At 43.5% G+C, this 11,444-nt stretch overlaps 1 protein-coding gene across 1 annotated transcript; it reads left to right on the top strand.

Moving 5' to 3' along the window:
• The first annotated feature begins 6,946 nt into the window (after positions 1-6,946).
• On the top strand, positions 6,947-10,826 carry Coq10a (coenzyme Q10A). The gene is made up of 5 exons (XM_027926754.2): positions 6,947-7,296; positions 7,846-7,992; positions 8,986-9,178; positions 9,599-9,700; positions 9,997-10,826. Exons 1-5 carry the CDS (start codon positions 7,163-7,165, stop codon positions 10,162-10,164), a joined length of 744 nt encoding a protein of 247 aa, XP_027782555.2. The 5' UTR covers positions 6,947-7,162; the 3' UTR covers positions 10,165-10,826.
• Positions 10,827-11,444: the final 618 nt, after the last annotated feature.

The raw sequence follows: 11,444 nt of genomic DNA, 5'->3' as shown, positions 1-11,444 counted from the left end.
GAAAGGAAACAGCAGAAATACTCAAACTGCAGAGAGAAATCTGAAGTAACATCCTCCTGCTGCAGAAAAAACCCACAAAGAGACCACTGGAGTAAGGCCTTCAAGGCCAACAGAGGGGCACTTTTCAACTCCCTAGTTACTAAAAGCACAAGTTAAGGCGGTAAGGTGACTACACTTCAAAAGACTCAACGGGTTTCTCCCCCTAAAAGAGCGGGAGTGGTGGTGCTTCCCCTCCCCCATTGGAGAGGCAATCCAATTGGAGCAGCCAATCAGGGAACAACTGGCTGGAGGACATCCCAGCCCAGAAAGGGAAAAGGAAATAAGTGGAGATTTAAAAATTGGTACAATTTATGAAAGGTGATTTAAGACCATGTCAGAGCTCAACAACTCAATACGTTGAAGAGAACGCGTTTGGGAAAACATATAGCAAGTTGGCCCTCTGTCGAGGCAACAAATATAAAATATATAAAAGTCCTCCCTTGTCTTCAATATCTTGACTCCTGCTGGAAAGACACGCATAACTGGTAGCAGTGTTTTTCTCCTGGAGAGAAAAACTAGGGAAAAGGAAATGAAGAATAAGAGGGATTACCTATCACTATACACTTTTTAGAATTTTGGAGAGTCAGGGGGATGTAGCTTAGTGTCACAGTGCTTAATTAACATGCACAGGCCCTGGATTCTGGGTTCCATCCCCTGAACCACAAACACACACACAGAGAAAGCAATAGAATTTAAAAATTAAAAAATTTTTATCATGTTGAAAATACAATTTTAAATTTTGCTTAAGTTCTGGGGGTGTTGCTCAGTAATACTGCTTGTCTACCACATGAAAGGACCCAGCACTGCAAAAACAAAACACAAATATTTCTTTTTAATTCTTTTTTTTTGTGTGTGTGTGTGTGTGTGTGGTGCTGGGGATTGAACCCAGGGCCTTGTGCATGCCGGGCAGGCACTCTGCCAACTGAGCTATATCCCTAGCCCTAACACAAATATTTCTTAAAACTTACTTTTCTAGGAAGTCTTCTCTGGTTAACAGTTCTCCTGAACACTTAAGTACTTAGTTTATACTGCCACAATCTAGTTTAAACTGCATAGACTTTGTTTCTCATTTCATGTTACATTTTTATGACATACTGGTATTTGTCATTTCTGAATGAATTTTAACCTCCTTATTAGCCAGAGCCTCTTAGTGAGGGGTGGATACAGGGGATTTAGTCCAGGGACACTTTACTAATGAGCCACATCTCCAGACCTTTTTATTTATTTTTGAGACAGGGTCTCACTAACTTGCTGAGGGCCTTGCTAAGTTGCTGAATGAGACTGGTCTCTCCAACTTGTGATTCTCTAGTTTCAGCCTCCAGATTCACTAGGATTACAGGCATGTGCCATAGAGGTTTTCTTCCTAACACAGTATATTGCTTTTTTTTTTTCTTAATAATAATTTTTAAAAATGGATTTGAGCTTTCTGAAGGAAAAGGTTTGCATTAAATTATTCTTTTAAGGGAACATAGTAGCTCATGCCTTGTAATTCTAGCAACTCAGACAGTTGAAGAAGAATGATCCCAAGTTTCAGCCGTGGCAATTTAGTGAGGCCCTGTCTCCAAATAAAAAATTAAAAAGGGTTGGAAGTGTGCACTGGGTTTGTGGCTCCATGGTGGCGTGCTTGCCTTGTATGCATGGTGGGGGGGCACTTGGTTCGATCCTCAGCACCACATAAAAAATAAAATAAAGGTATTGCGTCCATCTACAACTAAAAAAAAAAAAGAAAGAAAGAAAGAAAAAGAGAGATGTAGAGTGGTAGAGTGCCCAGTGTTTAATTCCCAGTCCTGCCAAAAAAAAAAAAAAAAAATTCTTTTTACTTCTAGCAGATCAGCATATGGAAAACAGGCCCTTAATATTTGATGATGAAGTGTAGTTCAGTTGATAGAGTCCTGCCTTGCATGCACAAGGTCCTGGGTTCGATCCCCAGCCCCACAAAAAAAAAAAAAAAAAAAAAATTGATGATGAAGAAAAGGAAAAAGGAAATAGAAAATGAAGGTAGCTGAGTATCCGATGGATACAACATTTGAACTTGTCTGCTTGGGCGTTGGGTATGAAGGATCTTCCAGGAAAGGCTAAGCTAGGATATGACCCAGAGGAGAGGAGGAGGGAAATACATGGTCTCTACTGCCCAAAATAGCTCTTGGTAACCTGAGGAATTGCAGTCAAGGGTTCAGCTGGGGTCACGTGCCTGGTTCTGGCACAGGGGTGGAGGTGAACAAGGGAGGTTGCCAGCCTGGTTCTCTAGGCAGCTGGAAAGAGGAAGAAGCTAAAAGTGTTGTTGTTGTTGTTGTTGTTATTTGTAGTTGTAGACAAACAGAATGCCTTTATTTTATTTATTTTTTTAAGATGTTGATGGACCTTTATTTTATGTGGTGCTGAGAATTGAACCCGGTGCCTCACACATGCTAGGCAAGTGCTTTGCCCCTGAGCTACAGCCCCTACCCTACAAGGGTTATTTTAATTTTTTTATTGTTGGTTGTTCAAAACATTACAAATTTCTTGATATATCATATTTCACACTTTGATTCAAGTGGGTTATGAACTCCCATTTTTACCCCATATACAGATTGCAGAATCACATCAGTTACACATCCATTGATTTACATATTGCCATACTAGTGTCTGTTGTGTTCTGCTGCCTTTCCTATCCTCTACTATCCCCCCTCTCCTCCCCTCCCCTCCCCTCTTTTCTCTCTACCCCCTCTACTGTCATTCATTTCTCCCTACAAGGGTTATTTTTAATATTCAAAGCAATAAAGTGACGACGTAGGTAACATTGGTACTTCTAGGGCTCAGTGTGACACACAAAAGTAATAAGAGGGGTTGGGGCTATAGCTCAGTGGTAGAGCACTTGCCTCCCATGGATGAGGCACTGGGTTCAATCCTCAGCACCACATAAAAAGAAATAAATAAAATAAAGATATTGTGTCCATTACAATTAAAAAAAATAATAATGTTAAAAAATGTAACAAGAAAAAAAAAATGTAACAAGAGGAAGAAGACACAACTGGAAAGCTCTCTCTTTCCTTTTTTTTTTCCCCCCTGATACTGGGGACCAGGGGTGCTCTACCAATGAGCTACATCTCTAGTCCTTTTTGCCTTTTATTTTGACACAGGGTCTTGCTAAATTTTCAAGGTTAGACTCTAATTTACAATCCTCCTGCCTTAGGCTCCCCAGTTGCTGAGATTACAGGCATATATCACTGCACCTGTCAACAAAACCTTCCTATGCAAAAGTCCTGGATTTAACTGTTGAATTTATCTTTATCTCTAGGAGTTAAACTTTGGTTTTTTAATTCTTTTCAAGATTCACCATGTGCATAGCAGCCATACTGATTGGGAGGTAGAAGTTGTAGTGTCTTTTTTTTTTTTTTTTTTTGAGTTTACAATTTAGAAGAACACACACATATACATGAAACAAATATAGGATACATGCTAGTTTACATGGAATTATCTGTTCAGGGTAACGTTGAGGGATGGGTTCAGTCAAGAGGGTCTTCCTGGAAGAGGTATGTTTTCAGTCAGTACTCATAGGCAGTTATTGATACAGAATGGCATGGACATACAGGGAATTGGTTGTTTCAAGCACAGGGAAAGGTTTTAGTGGCAGTAATTAGCTAATCTAATTAGTAGGGAGATAGCAAGCAAATTGCTTGGCAGGTCTATTGGACCTTGGGGATTCTGCAGCATTTAACTCAGTTAAGGCAGTATATTAATGAGGTCACAGTTCAGTCATGTATCCCAGTTAATTTCTGTCTTTTCCCAACCAGATCCATACTGCTCAAGATAAGTAACTGTCTCGCATTGCATGTGTTAAGCCCTTAGTCAGAGGAGGTGGAGACAGACAAGAGAGTGAAATTAGACAGAATAAATCTGTCCTTCAAGGTCATAGGCCCATCTGGGGGTGACTTCAAATTACCATCTTTGAACGGAAGAATATACTATACCATGATGGTAAGGAGAAGGGATGGGATATGAGGACATAACAGGCTCTCTCTGAATGCTAGGGGAAAAGATATTAGCAGCATTAAAGAAATGAGGCCAGGTGCTGTGGCACATGCTACTCAGGAGGCTGAGGCAGGAGGATTGCAAATCCGAGGCCAGCCTCAGCAATTTAAGAAGGTCCTAAGCAACTTATTGAAACCCTGTCTCACAATAAAAAATAAAAAGGGATGGGGATATGGCTCAGTGTTTAAGTGCCCCTGGGGTCAATCCCTAGTGCCAAAAAAAAAAAAAAAAAAAAAAAAAAAATCATTCCCAGTGGCAAATGCCTGTAATCCTAGCTACTTAGGAAAGTGAGGCAGGAAGACTGAAAATTCAAGGTCAGCCTCCAAAATTCAGTGAGTCCCTATAAAAAGAAAAATTTAGCCACATGTGGTAATGCAACTTGGGAGGCTAAAGCAGGAGAATGCCAAGTTTGAGGTCAACTTAGTGAGACCCTCAGGGAGTTAGCAAGACCCTGTCTCTAAATAAAATATAAAACGGGGCTGGGGATACAGTCAGAGGTTAAGTGCCCCCGGGTTCAATCCCCTGTAGGAAGGAAGGAAGGAAGGAAGGAAGGAAGGAAGGAAGGAAGGAAGGAAGAAAGAAAGAGGCCTGGATATGTTGTTCACTGGATCTGTCTCCAGTACCACAAAACAAAGAAAGGTGATGAAACATTAAAACATTCATTTGATCAATTTTTTTTTTTTTTGGTAACAAGGATTGAACCCAGGAGCACTTAAACACTGAGCCACATCCCCAGTCCTTTTTCATATTTTATTTAGAGACAGGGTCTTGCTGAGTTGCTTAGGGCCTCGCTAAATTGCTGAGGCTGGCTTTGAACTTTTGATCCTCCTACCTCAGCCTTCCAAACCGCTGAGATTACACACGTGCACTTCTGTGCCTGGCTCATTTGGTCAATTTTTTATGCTGGGGACAAAATCCAGTGCCTCAAACATGCTAATTTTTTTTATGCTGGGGACAAAATCCAGTGCCTCAAACATGCTAAATGTCCCACCAAGCTACACCCCCCAGTCCAATAATGTTTATTAAGCTAGTATTGAGTACTACAGAGGTAGTACAGTGGTTTGGGATCACTGTGGGAGGGGTGTGGCTCAGTGGTAGAGAATATGCTTATCATGTAGTGAGGCCATGGGTTCAATTCCAAACTCCCCCTCCCCAAAAATGGTAGTGGGCTTGGTGATCATCCAGACCTGGGCTCCATCTTTATCACATAATTGTGTGAAGTTCCTGCTCTTTAAGAATAAAAGTACCTTCCTAACAAATGTTAAAATGCCTGACAGTTCAAGGAATGGTTCTTGCTAACTTGAATTCCAGATAAGATGGGTATAAATTTTAAATCAATTCGTATCTAGTGGAAGTCCCCAAAGTAATGTCAGTTTCAAGAGGTCAAGAGGTAGGGGAAATTAGAGGATTCATAGGTTGCTCCCCTTCTCTCTCTCTCTCTCTCTCTCTCTCTCTCTCTCTCTCTCTCTCTCACTCTCTCTCTGTTTACTGGTGATTGAACCCAGAAGTCATCTACCAATGAGCCAGATCCCTACCCCACCTCACCCCACTCTTTATTTATTTTTTTATTTATTTTGAGACAGCGCCTTGCTAAATTTCCCAGGCTAGCTTTGAACTTGACATCTTCCTGCCTTAGACTTCAAGTTACTGGGATTGCAACCATGTCTATTGGCACCTGGTACTTTTTTCTCCTTTGGTGCTGAGGATAGAATTCAGGGCCTTGTGTGTGCTAAGCAAGTGGTCAGCCACAGAGCACTAAATCCCCAACCCAGAGGTGGAAGGTTTATATATACTTCCAGACCCCTGTTTCTGGGCAAGATGTCTTTCTTCCACACCAATTAGATCTGCATTGAAATGAGTCATTATTTTATCCCTGCCCTTTTCCGACTACCACTACACAAAACACTTATGCAAAGCTCTTCTGATGTGGAAAGCCTGACTAAAGATTAGAAAGCAAGCTTTAGAAAGAAAGATTTAGAAAAGAAGGCTTGTGGGGCTGGGGATGTGGCTCAAGCGGTAGCACGCTCGCCTGGCATGCGTGCGGCCCGGTTTCGATCCTCAGCACCATATACAAAACCAAGATGTTGTGTCCGCCAAAAACTAAAAAATAAATATTAAAATTCTCTCTCTCTCTCACTCTCTCTAAAAAAAAAAAAAAGCTTGTACTGTAACAGCATAAACATCTTATTGAGCAGTAGGTGCCATTAGTCTTAAAATATCCTTCCACTCCACCATGAGGAGGATTTCAATTGCTTTTGCACCCACCTAGATTCAGTCTCTTTCTAACTGATTTCTTTTTCCTTTCTCTCTCTTTTTTCTTTCATTGTCCTCACTCTATCAAGAGCAACTGTTTTCTCTGTAAATTATGAAAAGGAGTATACTGATATTTCTTTGCCTGAATTTCTGTCTGTGAGTTTTCATCCTTCATTGAATACACACTTTTCCTGACAAAGATGATCTCTCTCCTAAAAGTAAGTCTGTTTCTTATCACTGCAACTTCTTTCTATAAATATAAAAGAGAAAACTGTGTAGTCTTAGACCAGAGCTTGGAACATTAATTTCTTTTTCCAAAGATATAAAGCATAGCACCAGGCACTGTGAAGGTCACAAGGATGAAAAGAGCTTCTAACATAAAGGCAGAATGATAAAGATCTAAGAGTGGCGTTCAGAGGATTCAAAGACATCTGCTGTTGACACGGCCACAAAGTCGTCTCGGTGCCTACGTATTAGGTCCTGTGACCACAGACTCGCCAAGAAATTTCTACTTGGTGACCTCGTTCCCCTGAGCCATCTCTGCTCTCAAACGCACACCCAATGCCCTTTCTCGCTAGAGGTGTGAAACTACATCTCCCGACAGGCATCGTTGTTCCCTTCCTCCCTCTCCGGGTCCCGAGCCCTGGCAACGGCGTGACGTGAGGGTACCGGGAGCTGCGGTCACGGCTTCAGTTCTAGCCTACCCGGTGGCCCGTGCGGAAGCACGGCGAGAGGAGCCGAAGCCCCGCGCCACCCCGGCGCTCCGGGGCGCTGAGCTAGCCGGGTTGCCCTTTCTGCCGCTCCTGCTCTGGAGTGAGGAGGTGCAGCGGGCGTCAGAGCGCCAGGAAGGGTCGCGCGCATGGCCTCTGCGGGCGCGCGGCGGCTCCCAGCTGGGACGCGCACGATGGCCCAGAGCTGCGGCGGCTTCTCGATCCGCCAGGGCGCGCGCCCGGCCCCGCCCCCATGCACTCCGCGACCGCTGCGACCAATGAGGTGAGAGGGAGGTGAGGGCGTCTGCTAGCAAGGAAAGGGGTTCCGCCAGCACCCCGAAGTTCATCGGTGGAGGGTGGTAGTCCTGGGATGCGGACGCGGCAGGGGCTGGCAGTAGTGGTGCCCTGGAAGCTCAAGTAGAACTTTGGAGAATGCTTTTGCAAATTATATGCGAGGGGAAGTGCTCTGGGTGGGTGCCAATCAATTCTTCGCCGAGGCGGATGCCCTGGCAATAACGGGTTGGGCGAGGCTTTGGGGTAGTGATGCCCCTGAGTTTTGCTTTCAGCAATGGCGTAGCCCCAGAGGTAATTGGCGCTTCGCATGCACCCCTCATTTTCCCAGCCCCACCCTAGTCCTGTCCTCAACCGCCCTAGACCTTTCGCACTCGTGACTGCCTGGCGAAGGAGCTAGGCGAGCTGCAGCAGGTGCTGGGGGGAAAGCTTGTCTGGACGACCTTCCTCTGGGATGTTCCCCTCTTCCCCTTCCCCTGGAAATGGTTGAACAATACAAAAAAAGATTGTGACGCTGCCTCTCCCTTTTTATTGGCCTTAGGTTTCTGATCCCCTACAGCCTCCTCTTGCCCCGAGGTGCCCAGGTTTCTGCAGCTGAGACTGGCTTAACTCCCAGTCGTTCCTTCATGGGCTTTGCTGCCCCTTTCACCAACAAGCGAAAGGCTTACTCAGAGCGTAGGATCATGGGGTGAGCATCCTCTTCTGACCTGCATATCCCCACCCCTCTTCCTTTCCAAATAACCATGTCTAGGATATAATAAATGTACCAATGGTGGACGAGATTCACCTCTGGCCACCCCACTCCACAGATATGTTACTGATCCTTTATTCTCCCCTTCCATCCTTCCAATCTCAATTTCCCTCTTTTGTTGCTATGCATGAGCATTGAGTGAAATAAGCCTAGAATTGGACCATATGGATATAATATAACACGATGAGAGGGTATTATTTCTCTGATAACTTTTTAAAAAATGTATTTCGAGCACAATACAAGTGTAGCAACCAGGCTGCTTAGGTATTTTACATAAAATGTCTCATTTAATTATCATAACAAACCTATGAATCAGGTACTTGATGAGAAAATGGAGACACAGGTTATTTACCTAGGGTCACACTGTTAGGAAGCTGTAGAGCTGAAGCTGGGCACAGTGATGCATGCCTGTAATCCCAGCGACTTGGGAGGCTGAGGCAGGAGGATTGTGAATTCAAACCTAGCCTCAGCAACTCAGGGAGGCCCTAAGCAACTCAGGGAGACCCTGCCTCTAAATAAATAAATAAATAAGAAAGAAAGAAAGAGAGAGAGAGAAAGAAAGAAAGTAAGTAAGTTAGTTGTAGAACTGGGATCTGACCCTAGTGAGATCAACAGTAAAACTGACCATCTCTTATCCCTAAAATTTTCCTAAGATAAAAATAATGAATGTAACCCTCAGCACCAAAATAATAATAGTAATAATAATAATAATAAATGTAAAAGCATTCTGCAACTTACAAAACATAAGGTAAATTAACATCATGGGGACTTGTACATGTTTGCTTTTGGAAAAATCATTTGTCCAGTCTTAAGATTTCTAATGCCTGAAGGTGTATGGTTAGCGGGCAAGATATGAATTCAGGGGCAATGGCAAGGGGGAACCTGGCCCAGCTGGCAATTTCTTGGCTTCTCTGATTCCTTTTCCCTTAGGTACTCAATGCAGGAAATGTTTGAAGTGGTGTCCAACGTCCAGGAGTATCGCGAGTTTGTGCCTTGGTGTAAGAAGTCTCTGGTGGTATCCAGCCGTAAGGGTCACCTTAAGGCCCAGTTGGAGGTTGGCTTTCCACCTATAGTGGAACGTTATACCTCTGCAGTTTCCATGGTCAAACCTCACATGGTCAAGGTAAGGCCTGCCGGGGAGGGATTGACCAGGTTTTTTCTCTTAACATTTTCACATTTAAAGGCGATTTTGGAGCCGGGTACGGTGGCATAAGCTTGTCATCCCAGTGGCTCAAGAGACTGAGGCAGGAGGATCGCCAAGTTTGAAGCCAGCCTCAGCAAAAGTGAGGCACTAAACAACTCATTGAGCCCTATCTCTAAATAAAATACAATAGGACTGGGGATGTGGCTCAGTGGTCCAGTGTCACTGAGTTCAATCCCTGATACACACACACACACACAAAAGGATATTTTGGCTTTCCTCATAATGACTTTATCACCTCATATCAAGTATTTCCTCAATATTAGAAGAAAATTGGCTTTTAATTCCATCTTATTGCCTCCTATACATAGTGATATGGCTTAACTAGCTGTCTTATTCTAGGCTGTTTGTACTGACGCCAAGCTCTTCAACCACTTAGAGACTATTTGGCGATTTAGCCCTGGTATTCCTGCCTACCCCCGGACCTGCACTGTGGACTTTTCGGTGAGTCAGAAGGCTTTGCAGCCCAGGCCTAAAACTGAGTGTGAGAACAGAGCTGAGGTACTGTGACAGGGTTATTCTTTAAGTATATTTAGTACTAAGCATTTGCCAAGTTTATGGGTTTCACAAGTCTGAGTTTATATAGACTTGTACTCTTTTCAGTCCTAAGTCAGGACTCTTGAGAGGGTTTAAAGAACTGGAGGGGACTGGGAATAAAGGCACTGAGGAATAGTATCCTTGCATTTGCCCAAGGACAACCTAATGTGGTTTTGAAGAATTTGTCTCTTCCACATTCCCAGATTTCCTTTGAATTTCGTTCTCTGCTGCACTCCCAGCTGGCCACCATGTTTTTTGATGAGGTTGTCAAACAGAATGTTGCTGCCTTCGAGCGCCGGGCAGCCACCAAGTTTGGTCCAGAAACAGCCATCCCCCGTGAATTGATGTTCCATGAGGTGCACCATACTTGACGCAAAAGATTGTTCCCTAACGTCTCCTCTACTCCCCCTTCCCACCCAATTCTCTTATTTATTTGGCTTGGCTCCTGCTCCAGTCTGAGGATTGGACTGGACTATTTATGACAATGTTCTTCTCAATTCCCCAGAAGTTAGGCTCTACACTGACTGGAAATGTTGGGGGAGGGAGGAGGCAGTGAGGATGAATATGGAAATGACACATGCCTAGGAAAGGGTCAGGTTTATTCTGAAAGCTCCATGTACCTGCAACCTTTTCACACTGAATTAGGATCAGGACTATGTGGTTCTCTGAGCCCTGTCAGGAGACCATAGTATCTGACCAGGGAAAGAGATCAACTTCTTGAAGGCTTGAATACATTAAACTTTTCCTCTGGCATAGTGATATTGGGTGGTATATAATTTTTGCCTGGCTTGAGATTTCTCAGGAAAAAAGGCAATCTGCCCCCAGCTTGAAATCCATATTGCCTCAGTTTTAAGAATATTTCCATGCTGCCTGGCTAACAGAGTGAGGAGCTGTCTCACCATCACAGCAATAGGGCCAAGGAGAAAAAAAAAAAAAAGCAATGAACAAAACTATCCTTGTACTCTTTGGTTGTACCATATTCCTCCACTTGGCCTGAGTTTTTATAAAAATTTCAATAAATTTTGAGTGTGAATTTGCCTTTTTTGTATTGTTTCTTGGGCAAACAACATAGATACAGCAGAGTAGAAGAAAGTGATGGGGGAGTAAAGGTGTAAAAAGGCCTCTTGGACACAGTGTCCCTGCTAACTATAGTAGCACATTCTACAGGCCAGGATCTAGTACCCACCCCCTTACCTATTTATAGACTTTTTCAGATCAGTTGCAGGAGGAATCTCCAGAACAGAATCATCTTGTTTCAGACTTTCCATATATCTGATGCCTTCAGGATCACCCTTTGTCATTTGGGGGAATGCCTTAAGGAAAGCTAAGAGTTGGCACTCCAGGACATACCAGAGCCCTCTAGTGTTCAGGTCCTTTAACTAGCAGTCCTAGATCATTTGTCCTTGATATATGATTTGTTCCTTTCACTCAGTGGGCCAAACCACTTCTTGGATTAGTCATACAAGCAGTTGTTAGGTCTCAGCTATAGTCCTTGGATGTTCCACATTATAACAAAATTAGAAAGGATGGGAGCTAAAGGTAAAGAACTTCCTAACAGTAAGGAGAGACAGAAATCTCCTTTGGAAATCTCACAGGAAGCCCTTCCTCTGAATACCAAAACTGCTTTTATCTTCAAGCAGTTTTGGGGCTG

The sequence above is a fragment of the Marmota flaviventris genome, chromosome 3, assembly GCF_047511675.1.
Source record: "Marmota flaviventris isolate mMarFla1 chromosome 3, mMarFla1.hap1, whole genome shotgun sequence".
NCBI lineage: Eukaryota > Metazoa > Chordata > Mammalia > Rodentia > Sciuridae > Marmota > Marmota flaviventris.
The sequence above is the reverse complement of the archived record's forward strand: the minus strand, read 5'-3'. Positions and strand labels throughout refer to the sequence as shown.

Coding starts and splice junctions, on each gene's coding strand:
- Coq10a (XM_027926754.2), top strand. CDS start 7,163: ATGGCCTCTGCGGGCGCGCGGCGGCTCCCAGCTGGGACGCGCACGATG. Junction 7,993..8,985: donor TCAGAGCGTAGGATCATGGG/GTGAGCATCCTC, acceptor CTTTTCCCTTAG/GTACTCAATGCAGGAAATGT. Junction 9,179..9,598: donor TCAAACCTCACATGGTCAAG/GTAAGGCCTGCC, acceptor GTCTTATTCTAG/GCTGTTTGTACTGACGCCAA.